At 41.2% G+C, this 24,399-nt stretch overlaps 2 protein-coding genes across 3 annotated transcripts; one reads left to right on the top strand and one right to left on the bottom strand.

The window, feature by feature from the left end:
* Positions 1–980: 980 nt before the first annotated feature.
* On the top strand, positions 981–10,678 carry LOC121992685 (probable glutamyl endopeptidase, chloroplastic). Of its 2 annotated transcripts, none has more exons than XM_042547200.1 (15): positions 981–1,367; positions 2,836–3,049; positions 3,166–3,276; positions 3,520–3,565; positions 3,637–3,746; positions 3,827–4,330; positions 4,743–4,871; positions 7,216–7,515; positions 7,610–8,068; positions 8,646–8,711; positions 9,120–9,180; positions 9,255–9,404; positions 9,521–9,658; positions 9,855–10,141; positions 10,375–10,678. In XM_042547200.1, the coding sequence occupies exons 1-15, from the start codon at positions 1,025–1,027 to the stop codon at positions 10,391–10,393; spliced, it is 2,937 nt and encodes a 978-aa protein (XP_042403134.1). In that variant the 5' UTR covers positions 981–1,024; the 3' UTR covers positions 10,394–10,678. The 2 variants fall into 2 exon arrangements, with proteins under 2 accessions (XP_042403134.1, XP_042403135.1); XM_042547201.1 differs by having other exon boundaries at positions 983–1,367; positions 9,855–10,153.
* Positions 10,679–10,933: 255 nt separating this feature from the next.
* LOC121992684 (beta-carotene isomerase D27, chloroplastic-like) lies at positions 10,934–15,852 on the bottom strand. Its single transcript, XM_042547199.1, has 8 exons — positions 15,664–15,852; positions 15,510–15,590; positions 13,943–14,047; positions 12,419–12,518; positions 12,209–12,300; positions 12,012–12,092; positions 11,345–11,413; positions 10,934–11,166 (listed from the first exon to the last, which is right to left on the bottom strand). The coding sequence occupies exons 1-8, from the start codon at positions 15,778–15,780 to the stop codon at positions 11,032–11,034; spliced, it is 780 nt and encodes a 259-aa protein (XP_042403133.1). The 5' UTR covers positions 15,781–15,852; the 3' UTR covers positions 10,934–11,031.
* Between the last annotated feature and the right edge of the window lie 8,547 nt (positions 15,853–24,399).

The raw sequence follows: 24,399 nt of genomic DNA, 5'->3' as shown, positions 1-24,399 counted from the left end.
ATTTATATATTAAATTAAAAATTAAAAATAACATTTATCTACACAAATTGAAAATTCATAGCATAAATGATAAATCATGGCAACATTGCAATCAATAGCATATCTCTATGTTTATAGTTTTAATTTTTTTAAATTTATAATTTTAGTTTAAATTTATAATTATTTATAAACGGGTTCGTGGGTTGTAATTGGGTCATTTCAAGTTGACCCAAACCCGACCTGTTTATTAATTGGGTCAATTGGGTCGACCCGATTTCGACCCGAACTTGAAATTACTCAACCCTAACCTGATTTTTTCGTGTTCGATTCTCGTATTTTTGTATCGGGTCAGAAATTCCCACCCCTAGTTGGAGATGATTTTAACTATTCGATTCCTATTCTGTACCATTCGACTGTTATTCGATTATCCCCGTACTTCACCCGTGGAGGCACGGTTAAATTGTACTTGAATACGCAACGATAGATTTAACCTTAAATATAATAAACCTCATCACATGTGCAAAGAATTTAAAACGTTATGACCAGTTTAAATTTATTAGGTGGCGTTTGATTAAATGATGAGAATGATTATAGGTATAGGTTTAATAGTAAGGTGGAATGAGAATGGAAATGGAAATGAAACCCATCTAGTTATATAGATTTTGTTGATTTCAAAAATCTAGAAATTATTTTAAAATTATCATTCTCAAATCTACAAATCAAATATTATCTTTTACTATTATTCTATTCTTTCATTTTTTTTAATCCATCAGTCAAACACTCAGAAATAAATAGAAAGATAAATAGATAGAATACGAGTTCCTGCGGAGTGTTTGGAAAATATATCGTCCAGATATTTCCGGAGACGAGAAAGAAAGAATCAGAATAAATCCTGAAAATAGATTATTTTATTATTATTATTATTTTTAGCAAAAAATGGAATGGCTCGGCTGGACTGGAGCACGAAGCGAGTAGCAATCGTCGTCGCCCGAACTGTTTCTGGATTTCTTGTTTGCCCCTCAAAAAGTACCCATATTTTTCTATTATGTTGCTTGATAAAGTCTACCACCGCTTCTCAATCTCCCCCAACCTCCGCCCCGTTCCAATTCCCTTGCTCTGCTCTCCTCTCCTTCACCAGACGCTTCAGCTTGGCGCCCGCCTCCCCTCGTCTTCTCCGCCGCCGCCTCATCCGTCTCGTACCCCTCTGCGTGCCCTTAGGTTTAGTCGCGCGAAGCACATGAGCTCCCACGCGGCGTCCGCCGCCTCTTTCCGGCTTGCCTGCCTTGCGCGCTCCGCCTCGGCCGCTGAGAGCGGCACGGGGGACGCGAACGGGGCGCCGGATCCTGCTTCGTTCCCTTCCTCCGCTGCGCCGACGCCCCAGGATGAAGGTTCGCGAAAAGGAATCATCTTTTTGGCTTTCGGATCTTTCGATCGCAGAAAAAAGTCGCCTTTTTTTGGTCGTGCTTTACGTTCTAGGAAGTCCCGATTGTTGTTTGCCTACGCAGGAATTGTTGATTCTCAACCGAGTTGTTGCTCATCTTGTTTGATGTCAGAATTGGGCATTTCTCTTGGTTTCTTGTTCTATCGCATGAATTGATCGATGCACAAAAAAAAAAAATCGTTGGAAGATGTTTCATTTTTTCTTCTTCCTAAGTGCTGATTTCTTCTTTTAATGTGTAGTAGTAGTAGGTCACAATCTGTCAGTTGTTAGAAATCAGCTGAGACCTCAATCGATAATCAGGCCAGAGGAGGTTAAGGTAGGTGGAGTTTATTCGAACTTAGGACAGGTCAAATGTGGTTAGTCTGAACTAGAACCAGTTAGGCTGAAGTGAAAAGGTTGCAAGAAAGGTGGAACCGCCACCCTAGCGGCCCCCTGGGCCTGGCCCCCCAGGATTCCAGAGGGAGTAAATCACGGTTAATGTTGGGCAAGAGAGGTGACTGGGGGTCGCAGGAATTTTTGGCACAGCAGACCAGGATTTTAACCCCGTGTGCAGCTGGCGACCTTTGACCCCAGAACCTTAGCTGCAAGAATCAGGCACCTCTCCAGCTGATCCAGCCCGTGGGGGCTAGGCTGAAGTGAAAAGGGAAGGATGAAGTGAATGTGAACTTGCCCAAGTTGTTTGGAGGGTCAATAGAGTTGGTTGAGTTCAGTTCTTGGATGAGTAAGCATGGATTAAGTGATTTTATCTCTGTAAGTTGAAATGGGGAAGGTTAAGTGGGATTGAACAAATGTTTTGACATGTTTAGGCTAAAGATTGACTAAGCTAAGGAGTCTGTCTGTCTCCGTTTACAGACCTTGGTAGATAGTGCTTGCTAATTCCTCCTGCCACTTGTTGGTTAACCATTAGTTGCGTATCAACGAGTAGTAGGCGAGATATGCTGGCAACAAATGTTTTGCTCCATTTTTTTTAACAATGGAATCTGTCTTATGTCAATTTTTTATCTTGTTTTTCCTTTTCTGGGTTTAGTTTCTTCAAAGAGTGACCCCTATGAAGATAAAATGCTCTGGAGTCTGGACTTAAAAGTTGACATTTGTTTTTTTTAAGTTAATGCATATTAAGCAACAAGTACATTCTAGTGGTTGTTGCAGAAGCATTGTAATATGCTATTCTCCTCTGTAATGGATAGAATATTATCTTGATCAGCTTATGCAGTATACTACTGTTTCTTTGGTTGTCATTATAAAAGACTGAGATTTGGTAGATGATATAGTCCATAATATTTTAGTGATTTTTTGCTTGTCGCTTTCTAAATTTTATTTCATTCAACGATATATTTACCTTGCAGTCAATCCAAATTATTGAGGAATTCTAGGTTGTCATACTTATTCATTTGATTTTTTTTCATGTTGAGCAGAGAGCTCTTCACTAGGAGGGTATAGGCTTCCTCCAAAGGAAATCCGAGATATTGTTGATGCACCACCACTTCCTGTGCTGTCATTTTCACCACAAAGGGATAAGATACTATTTTTAAAACGGAGATCTCTGCCTCCATTAGCAGAACTTGCCCGTCCAGAGGAAAAACTTGCTGGTATACGAATTGATGGTGACTACAATGCCCGGAGTCGAATGTGAGTAATCCATAAGTCTTTTCTCTATTTTATTTAGACTCTAAGCCCATTGCAGAATTTATAGAAGAATGCTAATTTATATTGTTCAATAAGTTATCATGTGAAATGTCACCTAGGTCCTTCTATACTGGGATAGGAATCCATTTGTTGGCTGATGATGGCAAGCTCGGACCTGAAATAGAGGTGCATGGCTTCCCTAATGGAGCTAAGATTAATTTTGTTAGCTGGTAATTCCTCCTGAAGCTCTTTGCATTTTAGAGCTAGTTAACTATCTGATTACCTGATGAATCTAGTACAAAATTTTTATTTCTTTTTGCTGTTTCTGGAATGTAACATGAGTTATTATTTCTGTTCCTAGTTATTTAATTTTGATTTATGGTTGTTCTTGGCAAGCAAGAAAGAAATTAATGCTACAATCAGTTATACTATGCACCTTCTAATATATCCCATCTTTACCCTACTTGTGTTAGGTCTCGGGATGGTCAGCATTTGTCCTTCAGCATTCGAGTTGATGAGGTAAAACTGCTGATATTTTCAACAAAATTGATTGCGTCTCATCCTTCTGCTGATTCTCGTTGTTCAAGTAGGAGGACAACAATAGTAGCAAGCTTAGAGTTTGGATTGCAGATGTAGAATCTGGGAAGGCTAGGCCACTATTTGCATCACCTGATATCTTCTTGAATGCAGTTTTTGACAAGTAAAGGCTAGTCATTATTTTGTTCTTTTATTGTTTTACATCGTTTATTGTTCTTAGATGCTGTTATCATTTTTATGTAGCTTTGTCTGGGTGAATGATTCTACATTGTTGGTATGTACTATCCCCATATCTCGTGAAGCCCCTCCAAAAAAGCCATTGGTTCCATCAGGCCCAAAAATTCAATCAAATGAGCAGAAAAATGTTGTTCAAGTTAGAACCTTCCAGGATCTACTCAAGGATGAACATGATGAAGATCTATTTGACTACTATTCAACCTCACAACTAGTTCTTGCCTCCTTGGATGGGACAATGAGGCCTATTGGACCTCCTGCTGTATATACATCCATTGATCCTTCACCTGATGAGAAGTATCTATTGGTTACTTCTATTCATCGACCATATTCCTACATTGTTCCCTGTGGGAGATTTCCAAAGAAAATTGAGCTATGGACCACGGATGGCAAGTTCATTAGAGAGATATGCAATTTACCTTTGGCTGAAGATATTCCCATTGCATTTAATAGTGTACGAAAAGGAAAGCGATCAATCAATTGGAGGCCAGACAAGCCTTCCACTCTATATTGGTAATTGAAGATCTCATGCATTTTGTTATTTATTATGAAATGCATATAGAAATGGGTTTGACAGCAGGAATAGACACGAGAATAAGATTAGTCTGGAGAAATTTTTTTTTTACTCGGACAAAAGAAAATGTTATATTACAAACAAGAAAAATTTGGAAGTATATTTTCTTAAACTCAAGGTTTTAAAGGTGATTTGAAATTATCAGCATCAAAAAAGATATTATAATAATAGTTAATGTTGATATAATTTCTTTTTAACATATATATCAAACAAACTATATTAATCAATCAAAACAAGTTATTGCAATGCACGTTGCAAGAATGCACAATCTTCAATTATCATGCTAAGTACATTTTGAGGAACTTTGTGTTATTTGGGGTCTTTATATTTTGCAATGTCTTGATGTATCAGGGTGGAGACACAAGATGGAGGAGATGCAAAGATAGAAGTTTCCCCAAGAGACATTGTTTATACGGAGTTGGCTGAACCTATTATTGCGGAACAACCAGACGTTTTACATAAACTTGATCTTCGTTATGGGTATGCCCTGTTTGTGTTAATTTTTGTGAATAAATGTCAATTTATTTGCTGTTATAGTTTGTATCTGTGTGGGAGAATGCAAAAAAAAAAGAGTTTACTTTGTGTTAATTGATTTTCTTAATTGTTTTTAGTTATCCTAATTTTATAGTAATTTTAATGGCTAATGAGTAGAGGGAGACCAAAGGAAACATTAGTCAATGTAATAAAAAAATCATTTAATTAACTTGAGCGTTACTAATAATACATGCTTGTATAGTGTTCAATGGAGGGTTACATTCATACAGTTAGCCCAGAATAGTTGGGAAAAACACAGTTGATGGGGATGAGGATAGAGATGGTTTTAGTTGCTAAGCAAGCATTGCTGTGCAAATGAGTAATAACATCAACGGCGAGGACATTGGTAGCAAACCAGCACTGATTTTAGGGCCGGTATTTGGTATTTGGTATTTGTATAGTGTTCAATGGAGGGGTCACATTCATATAGCTGGCCAAAAATAGTTGGGAAAAACGCAAATGATACGGATGAGGATAGAGATGGTTTTAGTTGCTAAGCGAGCATTGTTGTGCAAATGAGTAATAACATCAACGGCGAAGACAATGGTAGCTAGGAGTGCAAACTAATTGAATCAAGATGAATAATATGAAAAATATTGATATTTAAGTTCGAGCTCGAAAAATATATATGATATTCTAAGCTCAATTCAAAGCTCGAAAATACAATGGCTCGAACTCAATTCGAAATAAAATTCGAGCTCGAGTTCGATTTGAATTGTTCGAACCTTGATTCGAGTATATTCGAACTATAATTCAAAATGACTTAAATTTGAATTCAGTTTGAATTATTCAAACCTTAATTTGAATATATTTAAGTTAAAATTATGTAAAAATAATTAGAATTCGATTCGAGTTCGGCTCGCAAGCGGCTCGTGAACATTCGAACAAAATATTGTGGGTTCGAATTCGGCTTGAAAAAATTATCGAACGTATTCGAGTTTGGCTCGAATTCGATAATTTTGAATACGAATCGAATATTTTTCGAGTAAGCTCAAAAAGCTCGCGAACTGGCTCAATTCGTTTGCACCCCTAGTGGTAGCAAGCCAGCATTGATTTTAGTGCTGCTGGTATTTGGAATTTCAGTCATGGCGTCTACATGGTAGAATAGAGGCAGTGTTATGGTGCTACAATGATTGGGGCGACATAACAGCATAACATTAGTGGTGTTGTAGGTAGCCCCCACGGGCTTGCGCATTGGTTCGGTGTTGCTGCCAATAGGCCAGGATCAATTCCCAGTGGATGCAGAATGCTCCGCTGGTTGCCTCAACCCTTCTTTACATGCGCTACTATTGCTGGATGAAGCCTCCCGTGATTTACCTCCCTTCCAAACAATGGGGGGCCATCCTAGAGGGGCTGCCGAGGTGACGGTTTCACCTTTTTGCTGCCAATTAGTGGTGCTGTAGGTAGGGCAATGGTGGTGACATTAGCAGTTTGCGAAAGTTACAGAAGCAATAGTTTACAGTCTAGGTGGCAGTACTGCAATTCTGATAAGGGTAGTGATTGTGCATGCATTGGAATTATGGTTAAGATTTGAAATGGTGCTATGTTGCTGAAGCTCTGGTGATCAGGTTCTCTGCGCGAGTGCTTGCAATGGCAGCGATGGTGCTTATCATTGATAAAATGGGACGGTTGTGACGTTGGAGGTAGACTGGTGGCGTGGAAGCAATGCATGCAGTGGCAAGCATACATAAGCAGAAGGCAGTGGCACCAATTAGCACTGTTGCTGTTGGTTGTGTGGAGCACATTTGAATGATGCCAGTCATAAATCAATGAATATTCTTGGAGATTTTTTAAAACCACATTTTTGGTTGTTTTTTTTTTTCATTTCTCATGACCATAATCTATGGTTTTTTAAATGCTTGGAAACATTTCTTAAAAGTTGAAGCTTCCCTTGAATAAGCAGATTTTTCTCGATACTAATTAGTTGTGTTTGTGACTACTTATATCTAGATGGTGTTTTTTGGTTGTGCTAATAAACTTGCAAAGAAATAAGTTAATTTCAAAGCAATGTGTTAAGATCCTTAGACATGTGTGCTTGTTATCTAGCTGATAATATAAGTTCCTATTACTGACTAGTTTTAACTTTTCATGTTAGTAGGGCACCTTTTCTGATGAATTCTGACCACATGCCATCTTTCCTGTAATTTAGATGGCAAATGAAGGTCCTAGTTACTACGTTTTTTATGAACTTTCCATCTAAAACAGTTCATCTAACATTACAAAATTGCATATGATTACTTTCGCGCTCTGTATTTCATTATGTTATTTAGTCCATGACCCTTTTCTACAGAGGTATCTCCTGGTGTGATGATTCATTTGCTTTGATGTATGAATCATGGTATAAGACTCGCAGAACAAGAACATGGATTATTTCTCCAGACATTAAGAATGTCGAGCCACGAATTTTGTTCGATAGATCCTCGGAAGATGTATATTCTGATCCTGGTTCTCCAATGATGAGGAGAACTCAAGCCGGTACTTATGTCATTGCAAAAATAAAGAAGCACGATGATGCAGGAACATACATTTTGCTGAATGGAAGAGGTGCAACACCAGAAGGAAATGTTCCATTTCTTGATTTGTTTGATGTGTGAGTTCCCGTACAGCAATGCCTTCTTTTTTCCCTATTTGAATAGGCTTCTTAGGCTAATAACATCAAATGGAAACACTATACTTGTTTACAGAAATACAGGAGTTAAAGAGAGGATTTGGGAAAGTGACAAGGAAAAATATTATGAAACTGTTGTTGCGCTAATGTCAGATTACACTGATGGTGATTTGTTCCTTGATCAACTAAAAGTTCTTACTTCAAAGGAGTCAAAGACGGAAAATACTCAATATTTTCTACAAACTTGGCCAGATAAAAAGACTTTTCAAATCACAAATTTCCCCCATCCTTATCCTCAATTAGCATCCTTACAGAAAGAGATGATCAGATACCAGAGGAAGGACGGTGTCCAACTGACCGCAACCCTTTACTTGCCTCCTGGTTACAGTCCATCAAAAGATGGACCTCTACCATGCCTTTTCTGGTCATATCCTGGAGAGTTTAAAAGCAAAGATGCTGCTGGACAAGTTCGTGGCTCTCCGAATGAGTTTGCAGGAATAGGCCCTACATCACCACTTCTTTGGTTGGCTAGAGGGTATTAAATCTATATTTTCTTTAAGTTGTTATTGTTATCATGCTGGCTGCTGTCTGTAAGGCATATATCACTGCTAATTTGATTACGCAAGTATCTTGCATGATCCCTTCACTGTGATCTTGTCCTGCATGGAGCTATGTTCTAAATGTTAGCAACAATTTAGCTGCATTGTTTCTTTTCCAAGTTTGTTGTGGTTGATTGTGAATTTTGCTGCTGTTACAACTTACGTGGCAAAAAAACGAGGTTTGTTTCCGGGTGTCTGGCAAAAAAAATGAGGTTTACAGAAGCTTGTTTTACAGCTTCTGTAAGTCTGGAAAGTAGTTTGCTCGGTGAATGAGCTTATTGAATGTTGTAGTTAACATAGCTCATCAAACAAGCATTAATTCTGTCTTTCTAAACCAATATTCTGAGTGAATCTGTTGTTCCATCTCACTTTGAGATGATCAACATGCATGCAGCATTCGCAGTACTGAAATTGTAATTGGACATATGTTCTCAATTTTGAATATTGTTCAAAGTAGGTTCTTTCTTTTATAAATTTCTCAAATTTGTATCAATCAAATTACTGATCTTGCAGTTTCGCAATTCTGTCTGGCCCAACAATCCCAATTATAGGGGAGGGAGATGAAGAAGCCAATGATAGGTAAATTGTGACATGCTTTTCGACTCTATCTTTACTTCCACATTTCCATATTCATATTCAATTATAGTTGATGATGTTGTGTAAATTTAATATTGATGTACCAAGCGGTGCAATAGTCATCCTCTGAGCATGTAACTATAGAACAAGCATATGAGCTTATTCCTTAGAGAATTACATCCTTGATTGCCGAGCACATAATTGAATCGGGCCTGGGTCAGGCGACAGTCATCGGCATGCGACTCACGAGCCAAACTGGGCTCGTATATTAAATTGGAAGGCTCTATGCAATTGTGTATGGTTTAATTTGTAGTGCTGTCCTATGTACAAGTCTTACCAGCATTTAAGTTATGTGGCATCTAGCCAAGAACTTTCCTTTCAGAATCTTAGTTATTCTCTAATGGTAACCAGGTATGTAGAACAGTTGGTTGCGAGTGCAGAGGCTGCAGCTGAGGAAGTCATTCGAAGAGGGGTAACAATGTTATGTTTTTTCTTGATTATTCTCACTTGTGAATATATGATTGAATATTTGTTAAAAAAATTTAGGTAGCTCATCCAAATAAAATTGCTGTTGGTGGTCACTCTTACGGAGCATTCATGACGGCTAATCTATTAGCACATGCTCCACATCTTTTTTGCTGTGGCATTGCTCGTTCCGGAGCCTACAACAGAACTCTTACTCCTTTTGGCTTTCAGGTTTGGATTTCTTCAACATTTATTTTCCTTTTAGGGTTCACCAACTTTCTAACATATTGTTCATCAAGCTAGTTTTTTCAAGTCATGCATCTAATGTCTGATTCCATACGGTGCAGAATGAAGATAGAACGCTTTGGGAGGCAACCAGTACTTATATCAAGATGAGCCCTTTTATGTCTGCAAGTAAGATAACGAAACCAATTCTATTAGTACACGGAGAAGAAGACAACAACTCAGGAACATTGACGATGCAGGTAAATGACCAGTCTATTTTTCTTATGTCAATCAGATGATCAGTATTCACTTAGTTTTTTCTTTTTCAGAAACCCTGCCATTCCTGATACACTACTTGTCATACTTCCAAACACTTAGTTTTTATATCATGATTTATAAACTTGTCTTCTACCCTAAACTTAATCTAATACATGATCAATGTAATGTTTTATGCAGTCGGATCGATTCTTTAATGCTTTGAAAGGACATGGAGCACTCTGTCGTTTGGTTATTCTTCCCTTCGAAAGCCATGGTTATTCTTCCAGGGAGAGTATTATGCACGTTTTGTGGGAGACCGATGCATGGCTGCAGAAGTACTGCATAAATAATCCCGACGAATCTACAGATCATTCCTCTAAAGATGAATCTAAGAATTCTTCCACAAAGAGTACCGTTTCAGCAGGTGGTGGTGGTGCGCCTGATAGTGAAAGTCTGAATGGGGATGGATTTCATCACACGCCAAGGTCTCTTTTGTGGTATTTCCTCTCTACTTTCTAGTTAATTATCATGTGATCCTCCTCGACTTTATCTCAATTATCATTTTTCCCCCTTGAATAACATGTTGGTAAATAGATGATTGAGTTATCCATGCTGACGGTTTTCCAGCTAACATTGGCATCGAGTTAATAACATCAGATGCAAAGTTGTTCGATAGATCACACTGTCTTTACGCTCTGATTGTATCGACATGATGCAGATCAACTTGGAAGGTTTAACACTACGAGGACGGGTAATCTAACCTTTCATGGAGCTACAACTTACACATATCTGCATGGACAATTGTCCCGAGTAAATTTGTGATGAGGGTAGTTGGAGTAGCCACCTATGTTGTCAATTAGAACAGCACTGCTCCAGCTTCTGACCCATATTTATTAATGATGCATTATGCTTCTTTTCTTTTGGAACGGCTGTGTTGTATTATGCCAATTTCACTCGAGCCAGAACATTTTTTTAGCAACAGATTAATATGCAAAGTAGCTCCTTTGTGCTATGTTAAAATATATTTGAGTGTTTCTGTTGATATAATATAAAAGATATTTGATGCTATCTAATTTATCTTATAGTTGGGCTAGTGACTCGAAGCTTCATCAGCTCACTGTTTGAACCAAGTAAATTGCTAAAAGTTGTATAATCAACTTTTCGTGCTAAATTACAATTTTATTTGCTGAGCGTTAATACCAAACAATTTTAAGGAATCACTGACCGTAGATAATTGGTTGAAGAACCAGTTACCATAAATATATTTGATCGACTGCTAGTTCAAGCGCTTTCAAAAACCATGGATGCATTCCTGGAACATGAAAGTTACATTTGGAGGGGGGGAAAAGAGAAGGTAAAATATACATCTGAGCATTTAAACTGTAGGACATTGTTTAAACTTGTTGGTACCAAGATCTTTGCGGCGGCTAGCACTAGGGCATATTGACAAGCAAGGTTCTGTGAGGCCTTTGTCACTGGCTGCCGTTGGAGGAAGAAGCCCAAAGTTGAACTGCAAAAAGAATGTGATCAGAATTAGTATTCTAATTTGCTTTCCTTTCCCCAAAAACAAAAGGGAAAACTGTGGGCATATGAAAGAGTCTTGATTATCTCACAGAAACTGCAGTTAAGCGATTCGAGTTCTTATGAGAACCTAAAGGTGGAGGTTGGCAGCGTAATGAGAATATTACCTGACAGCTATAGTCAATAAAATTTGGCTCCATGTATAGAGGAACACCCATGTAATCTTTGAAAAATCTCTGGAAAGGATCAAACAAACTAAGATCATTAAGATGGGAAGCAATCAGGTGTCTATGCAGACTATAGATCTGTGTTGAATAGGTATGTAGATTGTGTTAGTATTAACAACGTCACTACGAGCACAATGCAAGAGGATGGGCAAGAAGAAAATTCATTTAAGTTACGAACACAATCTTCAAATCTATTAGACACTATTCTAGTTCAAAAAGAAGAATCTTTACATGCAACTACTGACTGTCCACTCTCTCCATCTCTTTCCTCAAAAAGCGCAAGCCTTCTTAGCTAATAGTATATATATAGAGGAGCATGCATGCTAAGTCTGGTTCATGCAATGAAATAGATGATTCATACCAAATTGTCTTCACAATGATAAAACCTTCCCCTATAATGTATTTTGTTTGACATGTTCGATTGTTGGGAACGCTCAATTTAAAAAATTAGTTGGGAATGCTTGTGTCAGGTGTGTGAGTCAAATTCCATTCGTTTTGCCATATGAAAAATAGCTGTTTTCCCCCCAATCAAGCACCATTTTTGGAGCCTCGCACTGGACGGTACAAGACCTGATATCACATAATGATAACATGCAAATATACTAACCTGTGTCGGTAACTTGCATGTATTGACACATACTCCCAGACATTTACTTTCCTCCAGATACTTGCATCTCTCAACAAAGACCTACACAAGAAATAGTCGAGAAATAACACAAAAAAACAAGTCAACTCTAATTATCACAGCAGTTGCATAGCAAAAATCAGCAAGATTGGGACTTAGAGTTAAGAAAAAAATATTACCCCACTGGAGCAGGATGACCCATCAGCCAGATCAATAGAATTAACTGAACATGGGCCCATCAGCCATTGGCATAAGATTGCAGTTGCTCGTGCTTCAGAACACACAATAAATCATATTGAGCACAGCAAAAATAATTTATTTTCAGATGGCAAACAAATTAATGAACTTAAAATACCATACGCCTAAGCAAAATGATAATCATAACCTACCAAGCATCATAGATGCTACTTTCCCTTCATTAACTGGTGCAATAAGCATCTTAAAAAGAACAAGCAAGAGTGGAGGAAATAAAGATTGAAGAACCCGAACCTGTCGATCATTGTCAGTTATAAAGAGAACATATTTGCAGATTACTTGTCCAGTAATGAAATAATCCAGAATATTCTGCAGATTTCTTACAAATACACGTTTTTTTTTATTAAAAAAAACTATCCAAAGTTGGGTAAAATGGCACTACGCATACTTAAAAGTGAAGGAACCTCCAAAAAACACTACTGATAATTAGGGAACCAATATCAAATTTGAAATACTATTTTGAATTATGTCGCAAAAGATTATTTTCATGAATTTTGAATTGAAATTTAAAGATTTCGATGATCATAAAATCATTCATAATAGAAAATGGGGCTGTTATTCCCTTGTTTCTTATCCGAGAAAGCCATGCCTAATATGGGATCACCATAATTACCATGTACAAACACACTAGGTCTACTGGCGGGTTGTGCCTTCAAACTTAGCCTAGAAGTTTTAGTGTCAAAACCGCACATTCTGTGTCAAATTCAAATGACAGATCACAGGACAAGTTGATCGGTCGACTAATCAGCAAGTATATAAGTCAACTAATTACCATAATCAGACATCAAAGCACATTTTCAGAATTCTTTATATGAGCATTTTAAACTTCAGCTTATTGATTTGCATGGTTGTTTTGTTTCAGCAATTAAATTACTAGTGAAAATAGGTGGAATTCAAGAGGAGGTAATTCAGATTGTGTAGAAACAACCATGGGGAATTTGAGTCCAATTATAATTATGATTGTAACATTAAAGATAAAACAAACTTATTGAAAATCCTATTATCAAGTCGGATAGAGGAGTAGATTGTTAGAAGAAAGGACTATTTTACTAGGACTGAAGTTACCTACTTGTTGAATGTTCTAATAAAAATTGATCAGCATCACCATTTGATGGACGGTCCAGCTCAGCATATCATTGATTGCTGAATGGAAATTGAGTTATATGAGAATGAAATAAGAAAAATGTGGTCGACAGGTCAGTGCTAAAGTTTTATATTGCAATGGCATTGGTCATTTTGCAACTAATTTGGTTTGACTTATAGTTGAGTTAAAAATCAACTAAACAGATCCTATACCATTATATTGCGACATCCAGGACTCTCACAATACTTTCAATACAATCTTGCATGAGAGAATCAAACTGAATGAATTTATACCAATTCATCACGGAAAATGGGGCTATTCATAAATGAGTTGTGCAATAACATAGGTTTCCAAAGTATTAGAAGAACAAAAGTTAGATCTTACTGCAACTTGTATATACTATTGTTGGATTATGAGCTACTTATGGAACACATAAAAATATGTTGGAGTTTTATCATTTTCACAAGTATTCAATCTAATCATTTCCTAAGATTCAATTAATTTATCATCAAAATTACGTCCAAACTAGTTAAAAAATGAGGAAAGAAGGAAGTCTCTGAGGTTCTTTTACTACCGCAGATTGTTCAGTCTCTGAAATGCTTTTACTCTTCAACATAAGATGATTTGCAACTTCAATTAGTCCATCATATCCAGGCTTCTTGGAATCCCATCCAACCTCCTATAGCAATAAAGAATTGGAAAAAATGTTCGAAGACAAGGAAGAGATCATTTTTCATTTTTCATGAACACAAAATTCAAAATTATACAAAGCTAAAGAATAGAAAAATTACGATATTGCATCAGATGAGCAAACCAAATACAAAATATCAATCATAGAGAGTTAATTTCTACAACATATTGCGGCAACTTAAAATCTTCACTGGTTCATTCAACAACAATAGTTAGCTTCTCTCAAAGCGTGTACAAGAATATATCCTCGGGGAAAAGTTAAGCGTGTGCAACAATTTCAATATTCGCTATCAGACTGCTTCCCATTTTTATTTGACAGATACACGAATACAACGGATACTATTGTTGAAAAAATTGAATGAAAACGCGACGTGTGGGTTGTAGTCCCACAACGATAGAAAGCAAGGCTTTCCGACTGATTCGGAACAAAGGGGGTTGGAAATCCAGGGCCCGGATGACATCAACCCGAAGGGTCTTTTTGTGAACTCCATTATTTGTAACATCAGTCAGACAACTTGTTGGTCAGCATACAAGACAAGGAAGGTCGTCCGCTTACCTGCACACCACGTGGCAAGCTTGCCTGCTCGCCACGTGGCAAGCTTGCACGCAAGCCACAACACGTGGCAAGCTTGCAAGCAAGCCACAGCTTGCATGCAAGCCACGTTGTGGCTTGCTGGCATTTTTGGCAAGCATGCAAGCCACAACGTGGCTTGCTCATTGTGCTTGCAACGAGTTTGCAAGCAGATCAAAAGGCCACAGAGGTCTATATAAGACCTTGAGCAGAGAAGCAAAAGGCAGAGAGAAAAAGAAAGAAAAAGGAGAGAAAAAACTCAAGTAATGTGAGTTTTGTCCTCCTTGAATCCCCATGTTTTCTTCCCTTCTGTTGGGTATTTTTCCTTGCTCAACAGAAATAGTGATAGTTTTCGGATCTAGTTCAGATCGTCACGACAACCAGTGCTCGGTTGTGCTCGTGATCCTGCCGTTTTATCCTGGGAGACAGACGTCCACCTAATCCTCTGAGTACCGTGGAGGGGCCGAATCTGTTTTAAGGAGACAGCGCTCTGCTGGACTCGGCATCCACTTTGAGTTCGTGTTGCAGCTCCTGACATCCTGTCAACAACTCTCGATAGCAACTTGGCGCTGCTCGACAACTCACGGTGTCCGCGACTCACCTACTTGGCGCTTGGATCGACTCAATAGAGTCGACAGTTTGAGATTATCTGCTCAAACCTTCTTGATTGTAAGTACTTGTGCATTTGGTATGGACTCAGAAGCGTGAAACAGAGCTTCTGAGACGATCACAACAAGATTGTAACGGGTTTATTCCCAACAACTATACAGTTGGTGAATCATTTTGCGCATTTAAGCAATTATCTATTACTACATACTGCACGGAAAGGCAAAGACCACCACATAACAAACAAAAATAAGCCGGAAATTCTAAACCTGACCTCCACCATTTTCTTCCTAAAGAAGATGAGAAGCATATCGTCAAGAAGTCCTGGCTTGTAATCGGACTTGGGCGCCGCAATCTGGAACCAGGGGAAAAAAACAAAGATTAGAAAGTGGGCAAGGAAATCAAGAAGGAACCAACCAGGGAACCACCGGGGGAGGAAGTGAGGAATATGGAACTCGGAATCTAGGGCTTCTCCGGTTCCGACCATGGAGACGAAGGAGCGGTGAGATGCAAAGGGGGCGCGAGGGCGAGCCACAAACGACCATATCGTCGTCGCGATGCAGCAGTCTTCTGGAAATCCTCCAACACTATTCGGGATTTTTTTTTTAACCAAAAAAATAATCAATTCATTTTCTACCGCGTTTCAATTTTTTAGTGAAGTAGAATTCAGCACTTGCCCCCGGAGTCATGTGCAGCGGTTAGATTCTTAATCAAGCATTTAAAATTTATTAAAAGTTCGGTTGAGTCCTTTAATAAAATTCGTTAAGATAAATAAATTAAATTTAAACTTCATAATATTCGTTAAAATAAATAAATCATATTCAAATTTCATAATATTCAACTCATTAACTCATGAACATATTCGTTAAACTTATGAATCAACTTTTAAATAAATAAATCATATTCAAATTTCACAATATTCAACTCATTAACTCATGAACATATTCGTTAAACTTATGAATCAACTTTTAAATAATAATTTTGATATTGAATTCATAAATTTTACAATGTACTTATAAACATATAGACAAATATATTACATTTATTTATCCGAATAAAATTATAAATTTTAATAATATTATTATAATTTTTTCTAAATATATAATTTAATTTTTATGAATATAAAAATTTATAATTTATGTTTATTAAACTTGTTTATGCTCGATAAAAATTCGAATAAGTTCGTGAACCATGAATATATTCGTTAAATAAAATTCGAGTTCGGCTCGATTATAAATGAGTCAAACTCAAATATTTAATAGTTCGACTCAGCTCGACTCAATTATATCCCTAAATTTATAGAGTTTGATATTTGATACTTTATGGAATTTAAAACTAAGTATCGTCTTGAATTTTAAAAATAAGTATCATTATAGTATTGATTTTTAAAATACAAAATTTCAGAATTTAAGTAAATTGATTTTGAAAACTAATTATCGACATTATTTTGTCTGCGCTCTTTTTTCTCATTTATAATATTATTTTCTATAAACATATTTTTTCCCCTTGATAAAACACTCAAAAAATATATATATATAATAATAATACTAATATATTTAAATCCTAAATAGAATAAATATTTTTATAATCATCTTTATGGATAAAATATACTTCAAATTTATCTATACTAAATTCAAACATTTAAATTAACAAAAAAAAAACTCATAATTTAAAATTTAATTTTAAAAATTTTCTTTTGAATTAACTTGATTTAAGAGCATATTGTATATTTATTTTTAGGGTTATAATTTATAAACAAATCAAATTGAATAGCATTGATGTGTTTAAACTTGTTTAATAAGATAAGTGAATCAAGTTTAATTTTTTTTAATGAATTTAAGTTTGATTCGTTTAGATGTTATTGAACTTTTAATTCAAGTTTGACTTCAGCTTAATTCATTTAGATGTTATCAAACTATCAATTCAAATTTATTTAATTGTTTAAAATTATTGATTAATTATTGAGCTTAATAATTTGAACTTTTTTATTTGTTTTATTAAAAAAATATTTATTTACTATGTTAATAAGAATTTTATTATTTTTTTAAAAAAATTTATTTACTATATTATTGATAAAAATTTTATTAATAAACATGATTCACGAATATTAAACACATATGATCCTGTCCGAAAGTTGAGTCGGACGGATGCTGGTCGCGGTGGCCTGGTTGTTGACGGAAAGTCGTAGGTGATTCGGCTCCCACGGGTGGCTGACGTTGCTGCAGGACCCTGCGCACACTTAGACAATCCCCCCTTCACGTTAGAGACCAAAACCCAGGGAAAAAGTCCCCGGATCAGGCCCTCCGACGCTCAAGTCAGGTCCTTTTTCCCCAGAAAAAGTAGAGAGAGACCGAAAAAACGATTGAAAGCGAAAAGTTCTGGAAAAAAGTGATGAGAGAGAGCGTGCCTTTTTTCGGGTACGAAGAAGCCTCCCCTTTTTATGCCCTTCTCCCTTCTAGAACCTGCCAGCCTGTCAGAAAGCGTTAGACGCTGGGCTTTGTCGCGTAGTCCCGGACACCTGTCGCGCTGCCATTGGTTATGAAAGCATCTTCTCGTTTAGGAATCTCCGCTTTTACACATGGGTTTTGTCTTGTAGTGAAGGGCATCTGTCGCGTTGCCATCGGTTGTGAAAGCATCTTCTCGTTTAGGAACCTCCGCCTTTATACCTGGGTTTTGTCTTGTAGTGAAGGACATCTCTTGACGAACAATCGTGATTCTCCGACCCTCGCACTGCTTTGCTCATCTGATCTATTGTGACCTGCCCCTGCCTCACATCCTTCGATCGGCTCTAGCTTCTAAGTGTTACCGGCCCGTCGGGCTGACTCCGAACGGCTCCGTCGATCCCGGTCTATGATCTGTGGCTTGCATTTCCGGGCCTTCGAATTGCAGACCTGCCGACCTGATTCGTCTATGCACTGTGTTCTGCCTGTCATCTTCCTTTGTCTTTCAACGACTTCGCCCCCTTGATCGATCAGTTTGCCTGATCTCTGACTACCCCCTATGCTTGCCTTTGATTGCCTAGTCAGCTTGACTATTGACCGCCAAGTCACCTTGACTATTGACTGTCACATCCTCTTACTTTTGACCGCTATATGACCTTGACCCTTCTCCCCTTTCCTTCGAGGGCCCCTCCATCACCAACCGTATCACAAGCCTCCCCCACAAGTCTAGTCGAAGGAGGACGACAGTCTGACTGACTAGACCTCAGCACATCTCTATGACCTCATCATATCTCTGTGACCTCAACCTATCTCTGTGTCTCTACCTCAGCATATCTCTGCGCGATCTGCTCTCTGCCTTACGCATCAACCTTTGTGTCGCGTCGCCTGGGATACCATGCCTCCTTAATTGCTTTGCCAGTCGCTTGGGGTACCGTATCCACGTTGCTGCTTTGACTTGGCCACCCATCCTTTTTATAAAGAGCCTCGTGATCACTTCTTTATTCTATCCTTCTTCTTTCACGCCTTCCTACTTCCCTTTTGATAACCCGTGTTCCACCAGCTCCTTTCCCACGCGATGTGTTCTCCTTCTTCTGAGGAGGTTGATCAACCACCCTCCCAAGTGATGATAAATCAACTCACCTCGCTACTTGTCACGAGAGAACGTGAACTAGAGCGCGTATCCAGGGATCAAGCCCGTCAGCTAGCTGCCCTGCACTCTATGGAGGCCCAGTATCGTGTCGCGAAGCATTGCGTGCATGCGGAGAAGGCGAGGAAAGAGGAATGCCAGGCTAGCCTGCAGCGCCAACTTAGTCTTCAGGAACGCTTGCAGCAAGAGCATGAAGCGGAGCTATCTCTCCTCCGTGCGTGTCTCGATGATAAGCAACACACGATCGCTCAGCAGCAAACAGTCATCGACTCCTTACACGCGCAGCTGTCTAGAGCCTTGAATGCCCCAGAGGCTCCTGAGTCCCCAAACATGTCGTCACACGGCAGTGCTCATTCTCCATGACCAATCCTTTCCCCGAGTTAGAGCTGGTCTGGGTGATAGTTATCTCAGTGGCTCCCTTCCTGCAAGACGCTCCCGCTTGTAGCCTTAGCTGTATCACCTACTTATTGAACTGTGTCGCTATACTTGTCTGTCTGTCCTTTTCCGGTATAGTATTTCCTGCTCAATTTTCATCTAGCAAGCAATCTTAGACACTCTAGCCCATATGTAAGAGACAGGAGTTGCATCCTAACTCATTCTTATGTATGAATCTTGGATAATAATAAAACTAAGGTAATGCCTGAAAATTAAAACTGTAATGAACGTGCAAAACCTGATTCCGCAGTTAATATTGATGCTTTATGGGTGTGATGGATGACTTCCCGTATTCAGTACCTCGCGTATTTGCGGCATATTCGCAATTTGCATAAAGGAACTAAAATAAAGCCAGATGTAGTTAACCTGTTTATCGGCAGACGTTCCGCTCATTGTGAGGCATATCTATCTGAAAGGTCGTCAGGCGTGGATGCCGGGCTCACTTATGATCCTCGCAGGGGAGATGATTTTGGATTCCCGCATGGGAGCCGACCTAAGAGGTCGTTGGGCGTGAACACAAGACTCACTTTTGATTCTCGCATGGGAGCCGACCTGAAAGGTCGTTGGGCGTGAGAGCAGAGCTCACTTATAACTCGCACTGAGGCGAGAGTCTGGAACTACCGACCTAAAAGGTCGTTGGGCGTGAGAGCAGAGCTCACTTTTAATTCTCGCATGGGAGCCGACCTGAAAGGTCGTTGGGCGTGAGAACAGAGCTCACTTATAACTCGCACCGAGGCGAGAGTCTGGGACTACCGACCTAAAAGGTCGTTGGGCGTGAGCACAGAGCTCACTTATAATTCTCGCATGGGAGCCGACCTGAAAGGTTGTTGGGCGTGAGAACAGAGCTCACTTATAACTCGCACTGAGGCGAGAGTCTGGGACTACCAACCTAAAAGGTCGTTGGGCGTGAGAGCATAGCTCACTTATAATTCTCGCATGGAAGCCGACCTGAAAGGTCGTTGGGCGTGAGAACAGAGCTCACTTATAACTCGCACTGAAGCGAGAGTCTGGGGCTACCTACCTAAAAGGTCGTTGGGCGTGAGCACAGGGCTCACTTATAATTCTCGCATGGGAGACCTGAAAGGTCGTTGGGCGTGAGAACAGAGCTCACTTATAACTCGCACTGAGGTGAGAGTCTGGTGCTACCGACCTAAAAGGTCGTTGGGCGTGAGCACAGAGCTCACTTATAATTCTCGCATGGGAGCCGACCTGAAAGGTCGTTGGGCGTGAGAACAGAGCTCACTTATAACTCGCATTGAGGTGAGAGTCTGGGACTATCGACCTAAAAGGTCGTTGGGCGTGAGAGCAGAGCTAACTTATAATTCTCGCATGGGAGCCGACCTGAAAGGTCGTTGGGCGTGAGAACAGAGCTCACTTATAACTCGCACTGAGGCGAGAGTCTGGTGCTACCGACCTAAAAGGTCGTTGGGCGTGAGCACAGGGCTCACTTATAATTCTCGCATGGGAGCTGACCTGAAAGGTCGTTGGGCGTGAGAACAGAGCTCACTTATAACTCGCACTGAGGCGAGAGTCTGGGACTACCGACCTAAAAGGTCGTTGGGCGTGAGAGCAGAGCTCACTTATAATTCTCGCATGGGAGCCGACCTGAAAGGTCGTTGGGCGTGAGCAGGCTCACTTATAACTCGCCGAGGGGCGAGAGTCTGGACTACCGACCTAAAGGTGGTTGGGCGTGAGCGAGCTCACTTATAATTTGATGGGAGCCGACCTGAAAGGTCGTTGGGCGTGAGAACATAGCTCACTTATAACTCGCACTGAGGCGAGAGTCTGGGGCTACCGACCTAAAAGGTCATTGGGCGTGAGCACAGGGCTCACTTATAATTCTCGCATGGGAGCCGACCTGAAAGGTCGTTGGCGTGAGAACAAAGCTCACTTATAACTCGCACTGAGGCGAGAGTCTGGGACTACCGACCTAAAAGGTCATTGGGCGTGAGAGCAGGGCTCACTTATAATTCTCGCATGGGAGCCGACCTGAAAGGTCGTTGGGCGTGAGAACAGAGCTCACTTATAACTCGCACTGAGGCGAGAGTCTGGGGCACTCTGGTCCGAGACCGGTGGCGATGGCGCTGGTCCGAGACCAGTAATGATATTCCGGTCCGAGACCGGTGGCGATGGCGCTGGTCCGAGACCAGTAAGAACCCCAAACGGCAAAGACATAGATGCATTGCTCTTTTTCGCCTTCATTCGTCTCGCCTGTGCCGACCTGATTGCTTGGGTTGATCTGGTCGTTATTGTTGGCTTTGGGCTGGCTCATTCGCGCCGCCTTTCTTCCTGCAATTGCACTATGTATGGTATAGAATTTAGAGTAGAGAAAGGAGCATATAGACCTTACTCAACCCTTGGGTCGTAGTGCCCTTGCCGCTCCTGCTGACCCCGCGGTTCTCGCGATGCGCTTGGTTAGCTGATCGGATCAGGGATCGCCTACGCAGAGCTGCTTGCTCGGCCGATTCGAGTGAGGAACACCCCCACAGGCCTGCTTGCTACTTTTCTGCTCTGGCAATCATTCCCGCTGACCTGCCTTGTCTTGGTTACGACCTTTTTGAATTGCCTGGATTCTGCAGCTTCATGAAACTTCCCGCCTATCCTTGAGCCTTTCAGGAAGAATGCTTCTTTTTTGAGGCCACGCCCTTTCATGATTACCTTGCCTTGTCGATCTTTAATGTGTTTCTTCTCGCGATGACACCTGTTCGACGCCTTTACGGCGCACGCCTCCTGACGCCAGCCTCTGACCCTTTTTTGCACCCTTCGGCGCTTACTTCCTATCAGACGGCGCTGGGGCGTGTTACCCAAAAAGATACTTGGCTCGACTCTCGATGTGTCCTAGGAATGAATGGGCTTTATAAACCCTAAGAGCAGTCCGCCGTCTTCACTTTGACGCTTCGCTATCCTCTTCCTCTCGTTCGTGACCGTCTCTAGTAGTGCAGCTTCTCGTCCTCCTACTTGCGCCCGACCTGTGACCCCTCTTGTCTTCATCCCCCTCACCTGCTTATTCCTCGTAATCATGGATGGTAAGGAACTCTTCTGGTATTCACGTTACATCTCCGATTTAGACCATCACGACCTGTCTTCACTGCAATCCAACTTGGGGCTAGGCGCCGCATATGAGTTTCGTCTTCCCTCGCCAGATGAACATCCTTCTTCTCCTCCCGAAGGGTTTATCACTGTTTTTAGGGATCAAATCTTAGGCGGTCTTCGCTTTCCTTTGCATCCTTTTTTCTCCGAGTTGAGTCAGTATTGCGGTATTGGTATCTCTCAGTTTGCCCCCAATGTATTCCGAGCTGTCTGCGGAACCATCATCTTGTGTCGCATTTATCAAATTCCCTTGACCGCTAGACTATTCCATCACTTCTATTCCTTCCGGTGGGCCGAAGCGGGGGTATTCAACGTTCAGGCCAAGCCAGGTCATAAGTTTTTTGATGACTTACCTTCTTCCAATAAAGGCTGGAGTTCTCGCTTTTTCTTCCTTAAGCCCCCTGCCCCTTTAACCGGGCCTTCTCAATGGCGTTCTCTCCTCGCTTCGGACTTCCCTTCGCATGTCCATGAACCTGCCTGCTCCGCAGCTGCGGACAAGCTGCAAGGTGTTGTTGTTCGCCTGTCTGTGCTGATGCTAGAAGGCATTCTACACGCTTTTGGTGTTAGCCCAGTTTCCACGGAAATCGGAGCTCCTTTTGGTAAGTTGTTATTTTTTTTTATACTGCTCTTCGTTAACTGAGATGCTTTTTCCTCTTATATTTGTAGTGGCTGCCCTCCTCCGTTCTTTCGCCTGTCAAGAGACACCATCGGCGGCCGTTCTGCAAGCTCTGAACGAAGAGCTGACGTAAGGTCGACCTTCTGATCCCGCCGTCGCCGCCGGTCCGCAGCTTTCGGAACCCCGGACTTCTGATGCGGAGGACGCCCCGATGCTTATTGAGCCACCTGCTCTCCACCCTGCAGACTCAGCCCTACCCCGCATCTCTGATCAGCCTACGGCTGAGCCCTCGCCCGCAGGACAAGTGTCTTCTCTTCCTCCAACTATGAAGCTGCGCCTGACACGCAAGGGCAAAAGGACGGCCCCGGTCGCCGCGACTTCTCTTCCACCTCCTCGCCGCCAACGTGTGTCGGTTATCTCTTCCCCCTCCAGGTCCTCGGATACGAGCTTGATCCAGGAGACAAGCTTGGCCCAGGAGAAGGCTTGTGATCTGGAAGGGGCAGACCCCCCGTTGGACATGACAGCTCCGGTACCTATCCAGAGTGTATTACCTGCCCCGCTTTCGTTCTCTGGCGATCAGCCCCTGTACTCACTGGCTCCCTCGGCCTCCCCTCTTCTCATGCCCACGAGCTCCGCCGCGCCAAATCTGGAACTGCCTTCCGCGGACCTAGCCTTTGAGGCTTCCTGGAGGCTTCCCTCAGAGACCGACCCGGCCTATGCACCCGCTGCCGACCTATCTTCCATCTTGGGTAGGGTCGATTTCTATGGGGACTTGGCTACCTCCTGGCAATCAGCCAATCGCCAATTCTGGAAGAGCGGTTCCCCTTTGGAGGGCTTTGATCAAATTGCTCGTTCCTTGGTGGCGGTAAGCTCCTTCTTTTTCTTCTTCTGGGTATTCATACCTTAATATAACCCCCTTTCCCTCCTATGGCTACTTGTAGACCTGTTCCGCAAGTCTGAGTGCTATTCAGCGAGCGACCGAGCTTCAGCGGGAGAACGCGGTGCTCAAGGCATGTCTCCAGGAACTAGAGCCCCCTGTGGCTTCCTCAACTCTTCCTGAGCTCTCCCTTGGAAGCCTGGATGCTTATCTGCGTGCCGTCGGGGAATCTGCAGTCTCTGCCCGAGCCATCTCTCACGCCGCCTTCGATAAACTACAGCAGCTGGAGGCGGCCTTAAAGACAAATGAGTCCTCCTTGGCTTCTGAGGCGGAGCGTCATCAAGCGGCAGTTTCTGATCTGAAAGACAAAGAGACAGATTTCCCAATCGGCGGAGTTGACCCGGCTACGGCAAAGTCAGGAGCTCCTGCAAATGAGGTTAGCTGATGCCCAGGCCGTGGCTAGTGCTGCTGCTGCCCGAGAGGCAACCATGCGGACTTAGTGGGAAGTGTGTCAAGCCACTCTCCAATCCTTGCAAGCGGATCTCTTGAAGGCCCAGG

Source organism: Zingiber officinale, chromosome 6B, assembly GCF_018446385.1.
Source record: "Zingiber officinale cultivar Zhangliang chromosome 6B, Zo_v1.1, whole genome shotgun sequence".
In the NCBI taxonomy this organism is placed as follows: domain Eukaryota; kingdom Viridiplantae; phylum Streptophyta; class Magnoliopsida; order Zingiberales; family Zingiberaceae; genus Zingiber; species Zingiber officinale.
This window is presented reverse-complemented; position numbering and strand designations above follow the sequence as displayed.